Source organism: Pelobates fuscus, chromosome 7, assembly GCF_036172605.1.
Source record: "Pelobates fuscus isolate aPelFus1 chromosome 7, aPelFus1.pri, whole genome shotgun sequence".
Classification (NCBI taxonomy): domain Eukaryota; kingdom Metazoa; phylum Chordata; class Amphibia; order Anura; family Pelobatidae; genus Pelobates; species Pelobates fuscus.
In genome coordinates, this window is record NC_086323.1 from 7,544,123 (window position 1) to 7,559,093 (window position 14,971).

The 14,971-nt window shown below is 42.4% G+C and overlaps 1 protein-coding gene across 1 annotated transcript; it reads left to right on the plus strand.

The window, feature by feature from the left end:
• Positions 1 to 12,573: 12,573 nt before the first annotated feature.
• Positions 12,574 to 13,632, plus strand: LOC134568703 (zinc finger protein 853-like). Its single transcript, XM_063427355.1, has 2 exons — positions 12,574 to 12,912; positions 13,562 to 13,632. Exons 1-2 carry the CDS (start codon positions 12,574 to 12,576, stop codon positions 13,616 to 13,618), a joined length of 396 nt encoding a protein of 131 aa, XP_063283425.1. The 3' UTR covers positions 13,619 to 13,632.
• The last annotated feature ends 1,339 nt before the right edge of the window (positions 13,633 to 14,971 follow it).

Consider the following 14,971-nt stretch of genomic DNA (forward strand, 5'->3'; position numbering starts at 1 on the left):
CTACTTTGTGTCCGTCTTACTTCTTGCTCCTCCAGTTTCTGTTGTTTGGTCTGCATCAACAATTCAGGCTCCTATACATTATTTTGTAGACCATGTATTGACTGGGATTCGGGACATTAAACTCTCATCCTGTTTTCAATAGTTTAATACTTACGACGCTCCACGGTCCTTCCAGTCTCCACTGATATTATAACATGGAGCTTCATGCTTCCACTTTAGCAAAATTATTACTGGCTGAGCGTGTCGGCTGACACTGCTTGCTGTGGGATGTTGTCAGGGGATGCCTGGCACTCTAAACACTACAGAGTGCTGCAGTAGTTATGGTGCCAGGAGTGTTCGGGAGCTCTCCCATTGTAAGTCATCAGATGTTTTAGGATGGTTTGCCTTCTTATCTGGGTCTGCCGCTCACTGTATCTACTAACAATGTTTATACAGAAGCTCTCTCTCTGAGCCAAGTTCGGCACTGAAGGGCTTAGCTCATTGGCTGAGAGTGATCAGATTTAGAACTGTTTCTGAAATACAATTGCTCAGCCACCAAAAATATGCAAATATGCATCACTTCTCATTACACTATTCTATCTATTAGTGTGGTGGACCACCTGGTACCCCGACTGGGTACCTCCGCAAATCACGCTTCCTAGTTGTCGTCGAGTACCATAAGCACCGCACCTGATACTATAAGCACCGTAGTTCCCTTAGCCACCACAGCTTGGCTGGGGTTTCGCCATCCCTTCCCACCCTGGACCAACACCTGGATCCAGCTCCAAGAGAGTAAAGAAGTTATAGCAAGTGATATAGCAGTATAGCTGTTCCCCCCACACATGAGCCGAGGCTTAATGCTGGGAGTAGTCTGATTTATTCAGGGCTACACACAGCCTTTTATGCAATAGCCCATGCAAGGGGTTTCCAATACAAGAATACAGTGAAATCCCTCCCATGATCCTTTGTGCCTGAAGATAATTATCTGAGAAGCAAACATATAATTAAATTATCTCTCAGGTACAAAAAACATAAAATTTTCAAACATCACAAAAGTACCTCCAAAATACATAGAAACCCCACAAAAGTTACATTCTCGGATAGCCCCGATCTGGGTGACCAACATATCCAAAAATCAGTGCTGATAGTGGAGCTTTGATTGAAAATAAAGATAGATGGAAACCTAATAACCTATACAATACGTGACACATTAAACCCTTCGCTTCTAAATAATTGTATATAGCTAACTGCTTATATCCAATGTCACGGTTCTCACCAGACAGTCGGCCAGTCGTGGTCGTTCCTGGAGTTCCCAACAGGGGACTTAAACCGGGGAACTTCTCAGTCCTGGTCCTGCTTTCTACCTCTGAGCCACAGCAGCTTTAGACAGTGACACCTGATTCCGGTCCTGTTCATCCTGGCTTGTCTACTACTCTGGGGGCTGCACCTTGACTTGGCTGTGCTTCACCTGACCCTGATCAGTCATCAGCAGGGTATTTAAACTCAGCCTCGCCCTGTGCTCAGCGTCAAGTTTTTGATCCTGTTACATACCAGTGTTCCTGTTGTTTCATCTGCTTCGTATTATTGACCCCGGCTTCTGACTACGTTTACTCTGACCTCTGGCATCCCTTGACTTTGGCTACTCCTTGTTGTTCCTGTCCTCTGGCATCCCTTGACCTCGGCTATCCCTCGACAATCCTGCTGGTTCAGTCCTTGCCTGTACTGCGTATTGGTACTTCATCCTGCCAGACCCACAGGCCGGGTGAATTCTTACCTGACCACCTTGGCCTGTGGCTATCTGCAAGGGTGAGCAACATACTCCCAACTCCGGTAAGACCCTGACATCCAAAGCAATACAAAAAACTTAAATAAATCCACTGGACTTTTACTCATTTTCTCCACATTACTGGATTTATTTATGTTTTTTTTTTATTTTATTTTTATTGCTTTGGATATAAGCAATTAGCTATATACAATTATTCAGAAGAGAAGGGTTTAATCATTATATCCAAAAATCATCCAGATCGGTTCAGGCGTTCGGGTTTTTCATGGAAGTCAATTATTTGACCGACCGCACACATGGTCCTATACACAATCACACAAAAATAAATTCAACGCAAAAGCAAAGTGATAATAGTCCAAAAGCAGCTGGAACACCAATACGGAGTCTCTCTTTTCCGATCAGAAAATTGGATAAAAACAGGGGGAAGGTGCAGCGCTTCAGTAATCCTTGACAAGGTATATGTTAAGAGAAGCAGAGAAGGAATAATAGTGTAGTATTTAAAACTGTAGTGGTGATAAGTAAAATAAAAGATGTGCACTCACACTTTCCTGGAGCTTCAATACAGCTCCAGTGTATGCGCCTGGGCGGAATAATCCCCACCTATGGATCAAGTGCAGAGGCAATTCTTCAAGTTGTAGATGTGGTAGGGGGTATCCTCATAAAAAAACAACAAATAAAAATCGTATATGGTGAAGTATGTAGAGCTATGAAGCAAGGGTAGGTAAAAACTATAAAATGTGCACTCACGTGTAATGGAGCCGTAAAACCTGGCTCCTCTGATAGCGCTTGAAGTGGTATGATCCCCACTCAACAATACAGGTGTAAATGCAAATTCTTCCCTCCGTGTATATGTGGAGATAAACAAACAGAACCACAATAGTGTACACTGTAAAAAAGGAGTGTAAGCAGAAATAAATAATTTAGGCCTACTCACATGCTAATGAGCAAGTTCTGGTTTGCTCAAACCAAAGCGCTTGGGTGGTGTGATCCCCACCAGGGATATAGCTCCAAACAATCCGACAGCAGCAAAGTTATGTCCAATTAAAAAAGTACTTTAATGTTAAAAAAATATAATAAAAGAAATACAATATATAATAAAATAGTGATAAAAAAAAGTTATAAACAATAAACGCATTTCTCCTTGGATAGGCTTTATCAAAAGTGGGGTTTTTTTCTATGCCCAAAACAGTTCCATGAAATCAGTGCTAACGGTCGGTCTCTTTCGGGAGTATAAAAGTGCATGAAATGCCAAACATCACATATAATTACAGCGTGTAGCTTGTTCACCTCATTCGTGGGAATTATTCCACCTAACAGTGCCCCTCCAGGTTGTGTAGAAACAATTGCAGGCGATGATGGAAGTCCAGCAGTGTTCGGGAGTTTCAGTGACTGATTTTAATTCCATGAGCTTGACGCCCAAACACTGCTGCCTGCGTTCGTGTGAACAAGATGGCTGCGTCGTGGTCATTCATATGAACGGCGGCTACCCAGACGAACAATTAGAACACTGCGGTTAGAATCGTTATGAGTTGATGATAGGGCTTAACAAGCTCCCGGGTGGTCCATAGTTTGTGCGTCTGTTCGGTTCCCGAACAGCATGGAGAAATGACACAAACACAGTATTTATAAGTCTTTTCGCATGGCCCATGGTCTTGAGGCAGGAGACTGGCAAGCAGGATCCTTCAGGAGCCAGTGGTGAGGTTACTTTGGCCACAATGAGTAATAGTCTTATCTAATAAAAGTACGTCTATACTACATTAATAGGACGCCTATTTACACACTACAGCAGTGCTGGCTGGTGACACATATTCCCATTACTCTCAGTCCATCTCTAGCTCTCAGAATACAGTCTGTATATAGCGAGCTCAGATCAGCATCATAAGACAGCATTTCATAAATATCTACAGTTCCAGGTCTCACATACCGCACCGACTACTGTAATCTTAATGTAGTCAAGGTCATGAAAGAATGCGCATTGATTAAACTAAAATCACAGAAACTGAATCATTTCACCTTTTTCTTTGCAGGTTGTACAAATGTTCCAGTCTTTCCCTTCCCTTCAGTTTGTGAAAGTGATTGACTACCGGTGAGTTCTATTTTATCCAAAACGAATTAAATGGTAACAAGTTCCATATTTACCATGGTAACAAAGTGACAAACGTTTCAGAAGTTGTGCATTCCTTCTGATGGACAGACACGATATATAATCTGTATGCATTGCCATTTGCAAACACAGATATGAGAAAGGTTGAACTTGATAGACACGTCTATTATCAGCTAACTATCATGACAAATGACAAGGGGAGAACTGACAAGGGATTAGCACTATTCATGCCAAGAGACTGGAATCGGGAGCATTCTCCTACTCAAGCTATTCTGTGTGCTATCACCATCTTGGCAATTTAATTCTCAACTCCCCACGCTTCCTAATTAAGTGAATAATTGCCCGAGTCTATGCAGCAGGTGAGACACATAGCCTTAGGAATACACATGTTGACAGATATTGTAAGATAGAAACATTGCTTCTTACACGACCGGCTGCGTTAGTAAGTCTGGTGTTCATCACTGCAACGGATATGGGGTAAATCTTTTCATACTATTCGGTAACCTAGCCATCTCTCTGACATGGTGCATAGACAATGCATCTTGACAACTTCTGTTTAATATATTTGGATACGCTTTTCAAACTATTTATCATTTTTAGATAACAATTTTAAATAATTGTTTCAAAACATTAACTAGTTTTAAAAGTTCTCGTGGACAAGTTACCTCTTAAGAAATGCTATGCTGCTGGATGCAGGATTCATATGCTATAGGAGGGGAAACATTTTACTAATCTAAGCAGCACTATCATCAGGTTTCACACTTAAATAATTCTTCCTGTCATTCCCGTTACAGGGCATCACATTTCATGTACTGCCCAACCGCACATAGTAACAATGTATTCAGAAAAAGTACGATCTGGCAGCCCTAAAAACCACAGCGTATGCTTTCAAGGGTGACAGTTAGAGGGTTTTGGTTCTTCTTCTTTAACATTTTTAACAATAATTAGATTAACAACAGGTCCACATAAAATAAGCCACCAGCCAGTTAGTGAAGGACCAATGCCCCGTTATAAATTTATAGTGGCATAGAACTAATCGTAGATGAAAGAATGTGAAAATGTAATTTCATTTTTCATAAATCATTAGACTTGGGCACGGCATGAAAAGTTATTTTGTCTGAACCACTTTATCTGAAAGGTATTTTTTTTTTCCGGGATTGCAGAATTTCGTGCATGTGGTAGTACAGCTCGTCAGAATTTCTTCGGCACAAAACGATATATATACACATTTAGCTCAGATCAGGTAAAGTAATCAATATAGGGGAAAAGAAGAGCCGTTATAAATCTATATTTATCAAATATAAATAGATTTATTTTTTTTTACTGCTCCGACATTTTCTCCTCTATAAGTCACGTCTCACTTAATCTGTGAATAAAAATACGTCTTGCACCAGGTCCCTCTCTACTTTAGTTCCATTGTGTCAGGGAGTGGAAGGGAAGGGTCCAGGGGGCCCAAGCAAACGCTTGCCCAGGGTCCAACCATTATTAAAGACGGCCCTGGCTCTGGTGCAAGACATTTCCTCGCACACGGGTGGCCAAAAGGTAGATCCCCATTTGTCAAAGAACTCCCACGATTCTATGCCAGCTGGGAATTACCCCATTGTTGCAGGGTTGTATTTGTGAGCAGTGTTTGTGTGTTTGAATGTCAGCAGGTGTTTGTATGGAATATGTGTGTGCATGCTGGGCTGTCATTGTGTATACTGCTGCCATTGGAATGCAGTAGTGTACTTCTATGTACTTCCCATTGTACAGCGCTACGGAATCTGATGGCGCTATATACATAATAATGTAATGTTTGCATTTGAATGCAGGGTTGTGTTTGTACGTAGTGAGGGGTTGTGGCTTACAGTACAGCATTCTGCAAAACCTTTATTTATTTTATGCAAAAACATACAGCATATTAATGGGGCCAAAACCTACTAATTGCATTAACGTTGTATTGGTGTTCAGAGTGTCCCTTCAAATCCCTTTACTGATTGAAGACCTGTCTTTATTATTACAGTGCTGGATCGCTCATTGTTAAAGTGAATGCTTTCTTTAAAAAACCTTATCCTGAAATACAAGAGCTTTTAAGCATGTTTTTCAAAACATTGCGGGCAAATAATTCATCCCTGGGCGATTTATTGATCGATCCTTCTAGTGTTCAAGCGGGTAAGTGAAGGAAAATAAACAAATTAAAACAGATCTTATTTCTTATGATAAAAAATTTGAGCATTTCGAACGGAAAGGTCTGCGTTGGTTTGTTAAATATATGTTAATAAATGTAATGCATGAAAAAATTGATAGCCGTGTCATCTCCAGGAACCATATAGGGCGATACAGGATTTTGGGCCATATAGGGCAATACAGGATTTTAGGCCATATAGGGCGATACAGGATTTTGGGCCATATAGGGCGATACAGGATTTTGGGCCATATAGGGCGATACAGGATTTTAGGCCATATAGGGCGATACAGGATTTTGGGCCATATAGGGCGATACAGGATTTTGGGCCATATAGGGCGATACAGGATTTTGTTCCATGAAGGGTGATACAGGATTTTGGGCCATATAGGGCGATACAGGATTTTGGGCCATATAGGGCGATACAGGATTTTGGGCCATATAGGGCGATACAGGATTTTGGGCCATATAGGGCGATACAGGATTTTGGGCCATATAGGGCGATACAGGATTTTGGACCATATAGGGCGATACAGGATTTTGGGCCATATAGGGCGATACAGGATTTTGAGCCATATAGGGCGATACAGGATTTTGGGCCATATAGGGCGATACAGGATTTTGGGCCATAATTGGGCAATACAGGATTTTGGGCCATATAGGGCGATACAGGATTTTGGGCCATATAGGGCGATACAGGATTTTGGGCCATATAGGGCGATACAGGATTTTGGGCCATATAGGGCGATACAGGATTTTGGGCCATATAGGGCGATACGGGATTTTAGGCCATATAGGGCGATACGGGATTTTGGGCCATATAGGGCGATACAGGATTTTGGGCCATATAGGGCGATACAGGATTTTGGGCCATATAGGGCGATACAGGATTTTGGGCCATATAGGGCGATACAGGATTTTGGGCCATATAGGGCGATACAGGATTTTGGGCCATATAGGGCGATACAGGATTTTGGACCATATAGGGCGATACAGGATTTTGGGCCATATAGGGCGCTTTCAGGATTTTGGGCCATATAGGGCACTTTCAGGATTTTGAGCCATATAGGGCGATACAGGATTTTGGGCCAAATAGGGCGATACAGGATTTTGGGCCATATAGGGCGATACAGGATTTTAGGCCATATAGGGCGCTTTCAGGATTTTAGGCCATATAGGGCGCTTTCAGGATTTTGGGCCATATAGGGCGATACAGGATTTTGGGCCATATAGGGCGATACAGGATTTTGGGCCATAGAGGGCGATACAGGATTTTGGGCCATAGAGGGCGATACAGGATTTTGGACCATATAGGGCGATACAGGATTTTGGGCCATATAGGGCGATATAGGATTTTGGGCCATAGAGGGTGATACAGGATTTTGGACCATATAGGGCGATACAGGATTTTGGGCCATAGAGGGCGATACAGGATTTTGGGCCATATAGGGCGATACAGGATTTTGGGCCATATAGGGCGATACAGGATTTTGTTCCATAAAGGGTGATACAGGATTTTAGGCCATATAGGGCGCTTTCAGGATTTTAGGCCATATAGGGCGCTTTCAGGATTTTGGGCCATATAGGGCGATACAGGATTTTGTTCCATAAAGGGTGATACAGGATTTTGGGCCATAGAGGGTGATACAGGATTTTGGACCATACAGGGCGATACAGGATTTTAGGCCATATAGGGCGATACAGGATTTTGGGCCATAATAGGGCGATACAGGATTTTGGGCCATATAGGGCGATACAGGATTTTAGGCCATATAGGGCGATACAGGATTTTGGGCCATATAGGGCGATACAGGATTTTGGGCCATATAGGGCGATACAGGATTTTGAGCCATATAGGGCGATACAGGATTTTGGGCCATATAGGGCGATACAGGATTTTGGGCCATAATAGGGCAATACAGGATTTTGGGCCATATAGGGCGATACAGGATTTTGGGCCATATAGGGCGATACAGGATTTTGGGCCATATAGGGCGATACAGGATTTTGGGCCATATAGGGCGATACAGGATTTTGGGCCATATAGGGCGATACGGGATTTTAGGCCATATAGGGCGATACGGGATTTTGGGCCATATAGGGCGATACAGGATTTTGGGCCATATAGGGCGATACAGGATTTTGGGCCATATAGGGCGATACAGGATTTTGGGCCATATAGGGCGATACAGGATTTTGGGCCATATAGGGCGATACAGGATTTTGGGCCATATAGGGCGATACAGGATTTTGGGCCATATAGGGCGATACAGGATTTTGGACCATATAGGGCGATACAGGATTTTGGGCCATATAGGGCGCTTTCAGGATTTTGGGCCATATAGGGCGATACAGGATTTTGGGCCATATAGGGCGATACAGGATTTTGGGCCATAGAGGGCGATACAGGATTTTGGGCCATAGAGGGCGATACAGGATTTTGGACCATATAGGGCGATACAGGATTTTGGGCCATATAGGGCGATATAGGATTTTGGGCCATATAGGGCGATACAGGATTTTGGGCCATAATAGGGCAATACAGGATTTTGGGCCATATAGGGCGATACAGGATTTTGGGCCATATAGGGCGATACAGGATTTTGGGCCATATAGGGCGATACAGGATTTTGGGCCATATAGGGCGATACGGGATTTTAGGCCATATAGGGCGATACGGGATTTTGGGCCATATAGGGCGATACAGGATTTTGGGCCATATAGGGCGATACAGGATTTTGGGCCATATAGGGCGATACAGGATTTTGGGCCATATAGGGCGATACAGGATTTTGGGCCATATAGGGCGATACAGGATTTTGGGCCATATAGGGCGATACAGGATTTTGGACCATATAGGGCGATACAGGATTTTGGGCCATATAGGGCGCTTTCAGGATTTTGGGCCATATAGGGCGATACAGGATTTTGGGCCATATAGGGCGATACAGGATTTTGGGCCATAGAGGGCGATACAGGATTTTGGGCCATAGAGGGCGATACAGGATTTTGGACCATATAGGGCGATACAGGATTTTGGGCCATATAGGGCGATATAGGATTTTGGGCCATAGAGGGTGATACAGGATTTTGGACCATATAGGGCGATACAGGATTTTGGGCCATAGAGGGCGATACAGGATTTTGGGCCATATAGGGCGATACAGGATTTTGGGCCATATAGGGTGATACAGGATTTTGTTCCATAAAGGGTGATACAGGATTTTAGGCCATATAGGGCGCTTTCAGGATTTTAGGCCATATAGGGCGCTTTCAGGATTTTGGGCCATATAGGGCGATACAGGATTTTGGGCCATATAGGGCGATACAGGATTTTGTTCCATAAAGGGTGATACAGGATTTTAGGCCATATAGGGCGCTTTCAGGATTTTGGGCCATATAGGGCGATACAGGATTTTGGGCCATATAGGGCGATACAGGATTTTGTTCCATAAAGGGTGATACAGGATTTTAGGCCATATAGGGCGCTTTCAGGATTTTAGGCCATATAGGGCGTTTTCAGGATTTTGGGCCATATAGGGCGATACAGGATTTTGGGCCATATAGGGCGATACAGGATTTTGGACCATACAGGGCGATACAGGATTTTAGGCCATATAGGGCGATACAGGATTTTGGGCCATATAGGGCGATACAGGATTTTGGGCCATATAGGGCGATACAGGATTTTGGGCCATATAGGGTGATACAGGATTTTGGGCCATATAGGGCGATACAGGATTTTGGACCATATAGGGCGATACAGGATTTTGGACCATATAGGGCGATACAGGATTTTGGACCATATAGGGCGATACAGGATTTTGGGCCATAGAGGGCGATACAGGATTTTGGGCCATATAGGGCGATACAGGATTTTGGGCGGCACTAATAATTCCTAGTGCTACAACGATGAAAATGATAAAACATGCACCGATATACAAGCATTACATTTTCCGTACCTGTAACGGATCACCTGGCACCCCGACTGGGTACCTCCGTTGAAGGATGCTCCTAGCGCCTCTTGAGGACCCCAAGCACTCTAGCCGACACCACAACCACCGCAGGCCGAACCTCTCTTCCTTCAAAGCAAAGCAGGAACACTCTCTTACAAGAGCTTAGGAGTGATTAAAGCAAGGGAATATGCAAAGTATAGCAATCCCTTGTAGCAGATTCCCCCAATAAGAGACAGGTCTCCAAATTGAGGGTGAAGTAGAACTGAAGCTTTTAATCAAACACTCTGCTTTTATGCCCATTTTACAAACATAGAACCGCCCACAGGGTTTTTCAGAACAACCAATCAATACATACAATACACTCCCACACAAAATCCTCCCCTCTGCCTGTCATATAATTACTGAACACAATGGTCTAATGTAATTATCACAGGCAGGAAAATACAGTTTTACACAATATTCATAAACCTTAAAGTATACATCACGTTCACATAAAACTTACATTTCCAGAATTAGCATACTCCAAATACAAACATACGTCAAAATCATACAAATTGGTCCAGTGGGTCAAAAGTTAGTTGGAAATCCCTTTGTGACCGACTGCAAGCATGGCTTGGGTGTGGTAAGCCAATTACCTCCAGCATACAGAAAATAGCTCTATTCACAACAACAATAAAAATCACATAAAAAGACATAATTCCTATTATACTTAACAGAACCCCCACATTCAACCTATCCCCAGATAGCTCGGATCTGAGCGCTCACTATATCCGAACAGCGCTCAGATACCACAAACACAGTAAAATAGCCATGGGGTTAAACCATAGCAACAAGTTCCAACTGGTCTGGCAGTGTCCCTGGGACAACGCCCTGCTGGAGAACAATAGACAGGAAACAGGGAGGGGCACACCTTCTCATGTATTCAAAGGGGCAGAAAAAGTGTTTCAAAATCCAATAAGCCCAAATAATGTCTTTAAAGGGCAATACATCCCAGGGACCATAGTCACATGGAAGGAGGCTGGCAATCAGTCTTCTCCAATGCCCAGTGGCAAGGTCGGTTTCGCCACAGGACCCAACGCAGGGGCCAACATTAGCAAAATCACTGAGTTAGGGTGTACTAGAATAACTAAATCAAACACGATATTAGGATGAAGAATAGCTATAGGCAGCTGTAATATGATGGAAAAGTAATTAGTGGTAAAGGTGAATAAAACATGCCAGGCAGGGTTAGAGTGATGTATGTTTTGTTGTATGTGTTGTGTGTGTGTGTGTGTGTTTACGTTAGTGATGAGTGTTTGTAATGTGTATAAAATGTCCCTCTTCCAATTTCTTATCGATAGAATAATTAGCCCCTTGAAGACAAACCAGTGTTTTAATACAGGTGTTACTGTGATAGCCCCAATATAAGCAGTTAGAGATACTAGGAATGTAAAATAAATCCAGGTCAGATCATACATTTTACATTAGTGGATTTGTTACTTGAATACGAGGTTGCTGGAAGCAGCGAGGTGTGTACTGGCACAAATGTAATAACATTTCATTGGAAGCAGAGAATACAATAAACAGATTAGTATGTAAGTCAGACCTCATACATTCTGGTCAGCACAGACAGTGAATAGAACGAGGCTTTCTGTCTGGACTCCGACTGCAGAAAGATATATCATGTAATGAGCCAAAACCTGTAAATTCTCGGCTATTTCTATCTTGTTATTTTTTTTTACTATCTGATATTTGCTGCATGACAAGCATCAGATTCCAAGTTATTGGTTCTACCAGCGTGTTTTTTGTATTTAACCTGTTCAGTTAATTTGTTATAAAAACACAGTGCAAGATCCAATAAACTGCTTAGATTTGCTGACAAGTAATTCACAAAAGACATGAAATACAGGCTGTTTGTGGGTACGTGTGTGTGCATATCAGTTTACTTTGTTACAATATTATTTTCTTAATATATCAGCAGAGGCAACACCATCAACTACGCTTGAACCTTCTGCAATGCCCACTGGGGCAACTGGGGCAACTACAAAACCCCTGGGTTCCACAGATACTGAAACTACTAAAGGTTCTGGGACAGTCACAGGATCTGGAGCTACAGGGACTGGGACTACTAAAGGTTCTGGGACAGTCACAGGATCTGGAGAAACAGGAAATGGAACTACTAATGGTTCCGGGACAGTCACAGGATCTGGAGAAACAGGAAATGGAACTACTAAAGGTTCCGGGACTGTCACAGGATCTGGAGCAACAGGAAATGGGACTACTAAAGGTTGTGGGACAGTCACAGGAACTACTAAAGGTTCTGGGACATTCACAGGATCTGGAGAAACAGGAAATGGAACTACTAAAGGTTCTGGGACTGTCACAGGATCTGGAGAAACAGGAAATGGGACTACTAAAGGTTCTGGGACAGTCACAGGATCTGGAGCAACAGGAAATGGGACTACTAAAGGTTCTGGGACAGTCACAGGATCTGGAGAAACAGGAAATGGGACTACTAAAGGTTCTGGGACAGTCACAGGATCTGGAGCAACAGGAAATGGAACTACTAAAGGTTCTGGGACAGTCACAGGATCTGGAGAAACAGTAAATGGAACTACTAAAGGTTCTGGGACTGTCACAGGACCTGGAGCAACAGGAAATGGAACTACTAAAGGTTCTGGGACAGTCACAGGATCTGGAGCAACAGGAAATGGGACTACTAAAGGTTCTGGGACAGTCACAGGATCTGGAGAAACAGGAAATGGAACTACTAAAGGTTCTGGGACTGTCACAGGATCTGGAGAAACAGGAAATGGAACTACTAAAGGTTCTGGGAGTGCCACAGGATCTGGAGCAACAGATACTGGAACTACTAAAGGTTCTGGGAGTGCCACAGGATCTGGAGCAACAGGAACTGGAACTATGCATATATCACCAACAGTTGCAGGTATATATGTTTTAAATATTGTTTTGTGTACTGAATTGTTACTAGATTTGTATTCCTACGTGGGGGAATTTTTTTTTTAATTTCTCCGATCTCCAAAGTACAGTGAGGGAAAAAAGTATTTGATCCCCTGCTGATTTTGAACGTTAATCCAATAAGCAGTGGGTATGGTACGTAGTGACGGTGGTTTGTCACAGAGCACTCCCTTTAAGAGAGTGCTCCTAATCTTAGCTCGTTACCTGTATAAAAGACATCTGGGAGCCAAAAATCTTGGTGGGTGATAGGGGATCAAATACTTATTTCACTAATTGATATGCAAATCAATTTATGACTTTTTTGACATGCGTTTTTCTAGATTTATTCTGTTATTCTTTCTCTCACTGTTAAAATACACCTACCATTAAAATTATAGACTGATCATTTCTTTGTCAGTGGGCAAACGTTCAAAATCAGCAGGGGATCAAATACTTTTTTCTCTCACTGTATGTAAAAACTAACATTGTATAGGTTAGAAGTTTAAATAATGCTCCTGTATATAGCAAACAATATATTTAATATAATGATACATATTGTATACTAATGATAAGATATAATTAGATATTGATTTAATGCTTCCATTTATTTTTATTGAACTGATTTACTTTTCCAAAAGGTGCAAGTGGAGAAAATGTGTCCATGCCAGGCTACGTCATCGCCATCATTGTCCTGATAGTTGTAATATTGGTTTCCATGCCAGTAGTGCTATTTATAGTAAGTAACATATTATTGTGTGTTTTTTTTTTTTTTTAGCATGTAATGCTTTTTGGGTAAGTAAGTGCCGGGATTGGAATGTCCAAAAATCACTAATTTATAGTTAATCAGATACTACTAGTTCTGTAGAATATCACTGCACAAAAAGATAAATTGACTATAACCCAATATAACTAACTGTAACCTAAGTGTCCTTTTAATAATATAAACCCACCCAGTATAACTAACTGTAACCTAACCTACACAGTGCACCTACCGTGTGTGGGAGCCTGGAGTGTCCCTTTAATAATATAAACCCACCCAGTATAACTAACTGTAACCTAACCTACACAATGCACCTACCGTGTGTGGGAGCCTGGAGTGTCCCTTTAATAATATAAACCCACCCAGTATAACTAACTGTAACCTAACCTACACAGTGCATCTAACGTGTGGGAGCCTGGAGTGTCTCTTTAATAATATAAACCCACCCAGTATAACTAACTGTAACCTAACCTACACAGTGCACCTACCGTGTGTGGGAGCCTGGAGTGTCCCTTTAATAATATAAACCCACCCAGTATAACTAACTGTAACCTAACCTACACAGTGCACCTAACATGTGGGAGCCTGGAGTGTCCCTTTAATAATATAAACCTACCTGTAACCTAACCTACACAGTGCATCTAACGTGTGTGGGAGCCTGGAGTGTCCCTTTAATAATATAAACCCAGCCAGTATAACTGTAACCTAACCTACACAGTGCATCTAACGTGTGTGGGAGCCTGGAGTGTCCCTTTAATAATATAAACCCACCCAATATAACTAACTGTAACCTAACCTACACAGTGCACCTAACATGTGGGAGCCTGGAGTGTCCCTTTAATAATATAAACCCACCCAGTATAACTGTAACCTAACCTACACAGTGCATCTAATGTGTGTGGGAGCCTGGAGTGTCCCTTTAATAATATAAACCCACCCAGTATAACTGTAACCTAACCTACACAGTGCACCTAACGTGTGTGGGAGCCTGGAGTGTCCCTTTAATAATATAAACCCACCCAGTATAACTAACAGTAACCTAGCCTACACAGTGCATCTAACGTGTGTGGGAGCCTGGAATGTCCCTTTAATAATATAAACCCACCCAGTATAACTAACTGCAACCTAACCTACACAGTCCATCTAATGTGTGTGGGAGCCTGGAGTGTCCCTTTAATAATATAAACCCACTCAGTATAACTGCAACCTAACCTACACAGTCCATCTAATGTGTGTGGGAGCCTGGAGTGTCCCTTTAATAATATAAACCCACTCAGTATAACTGTAA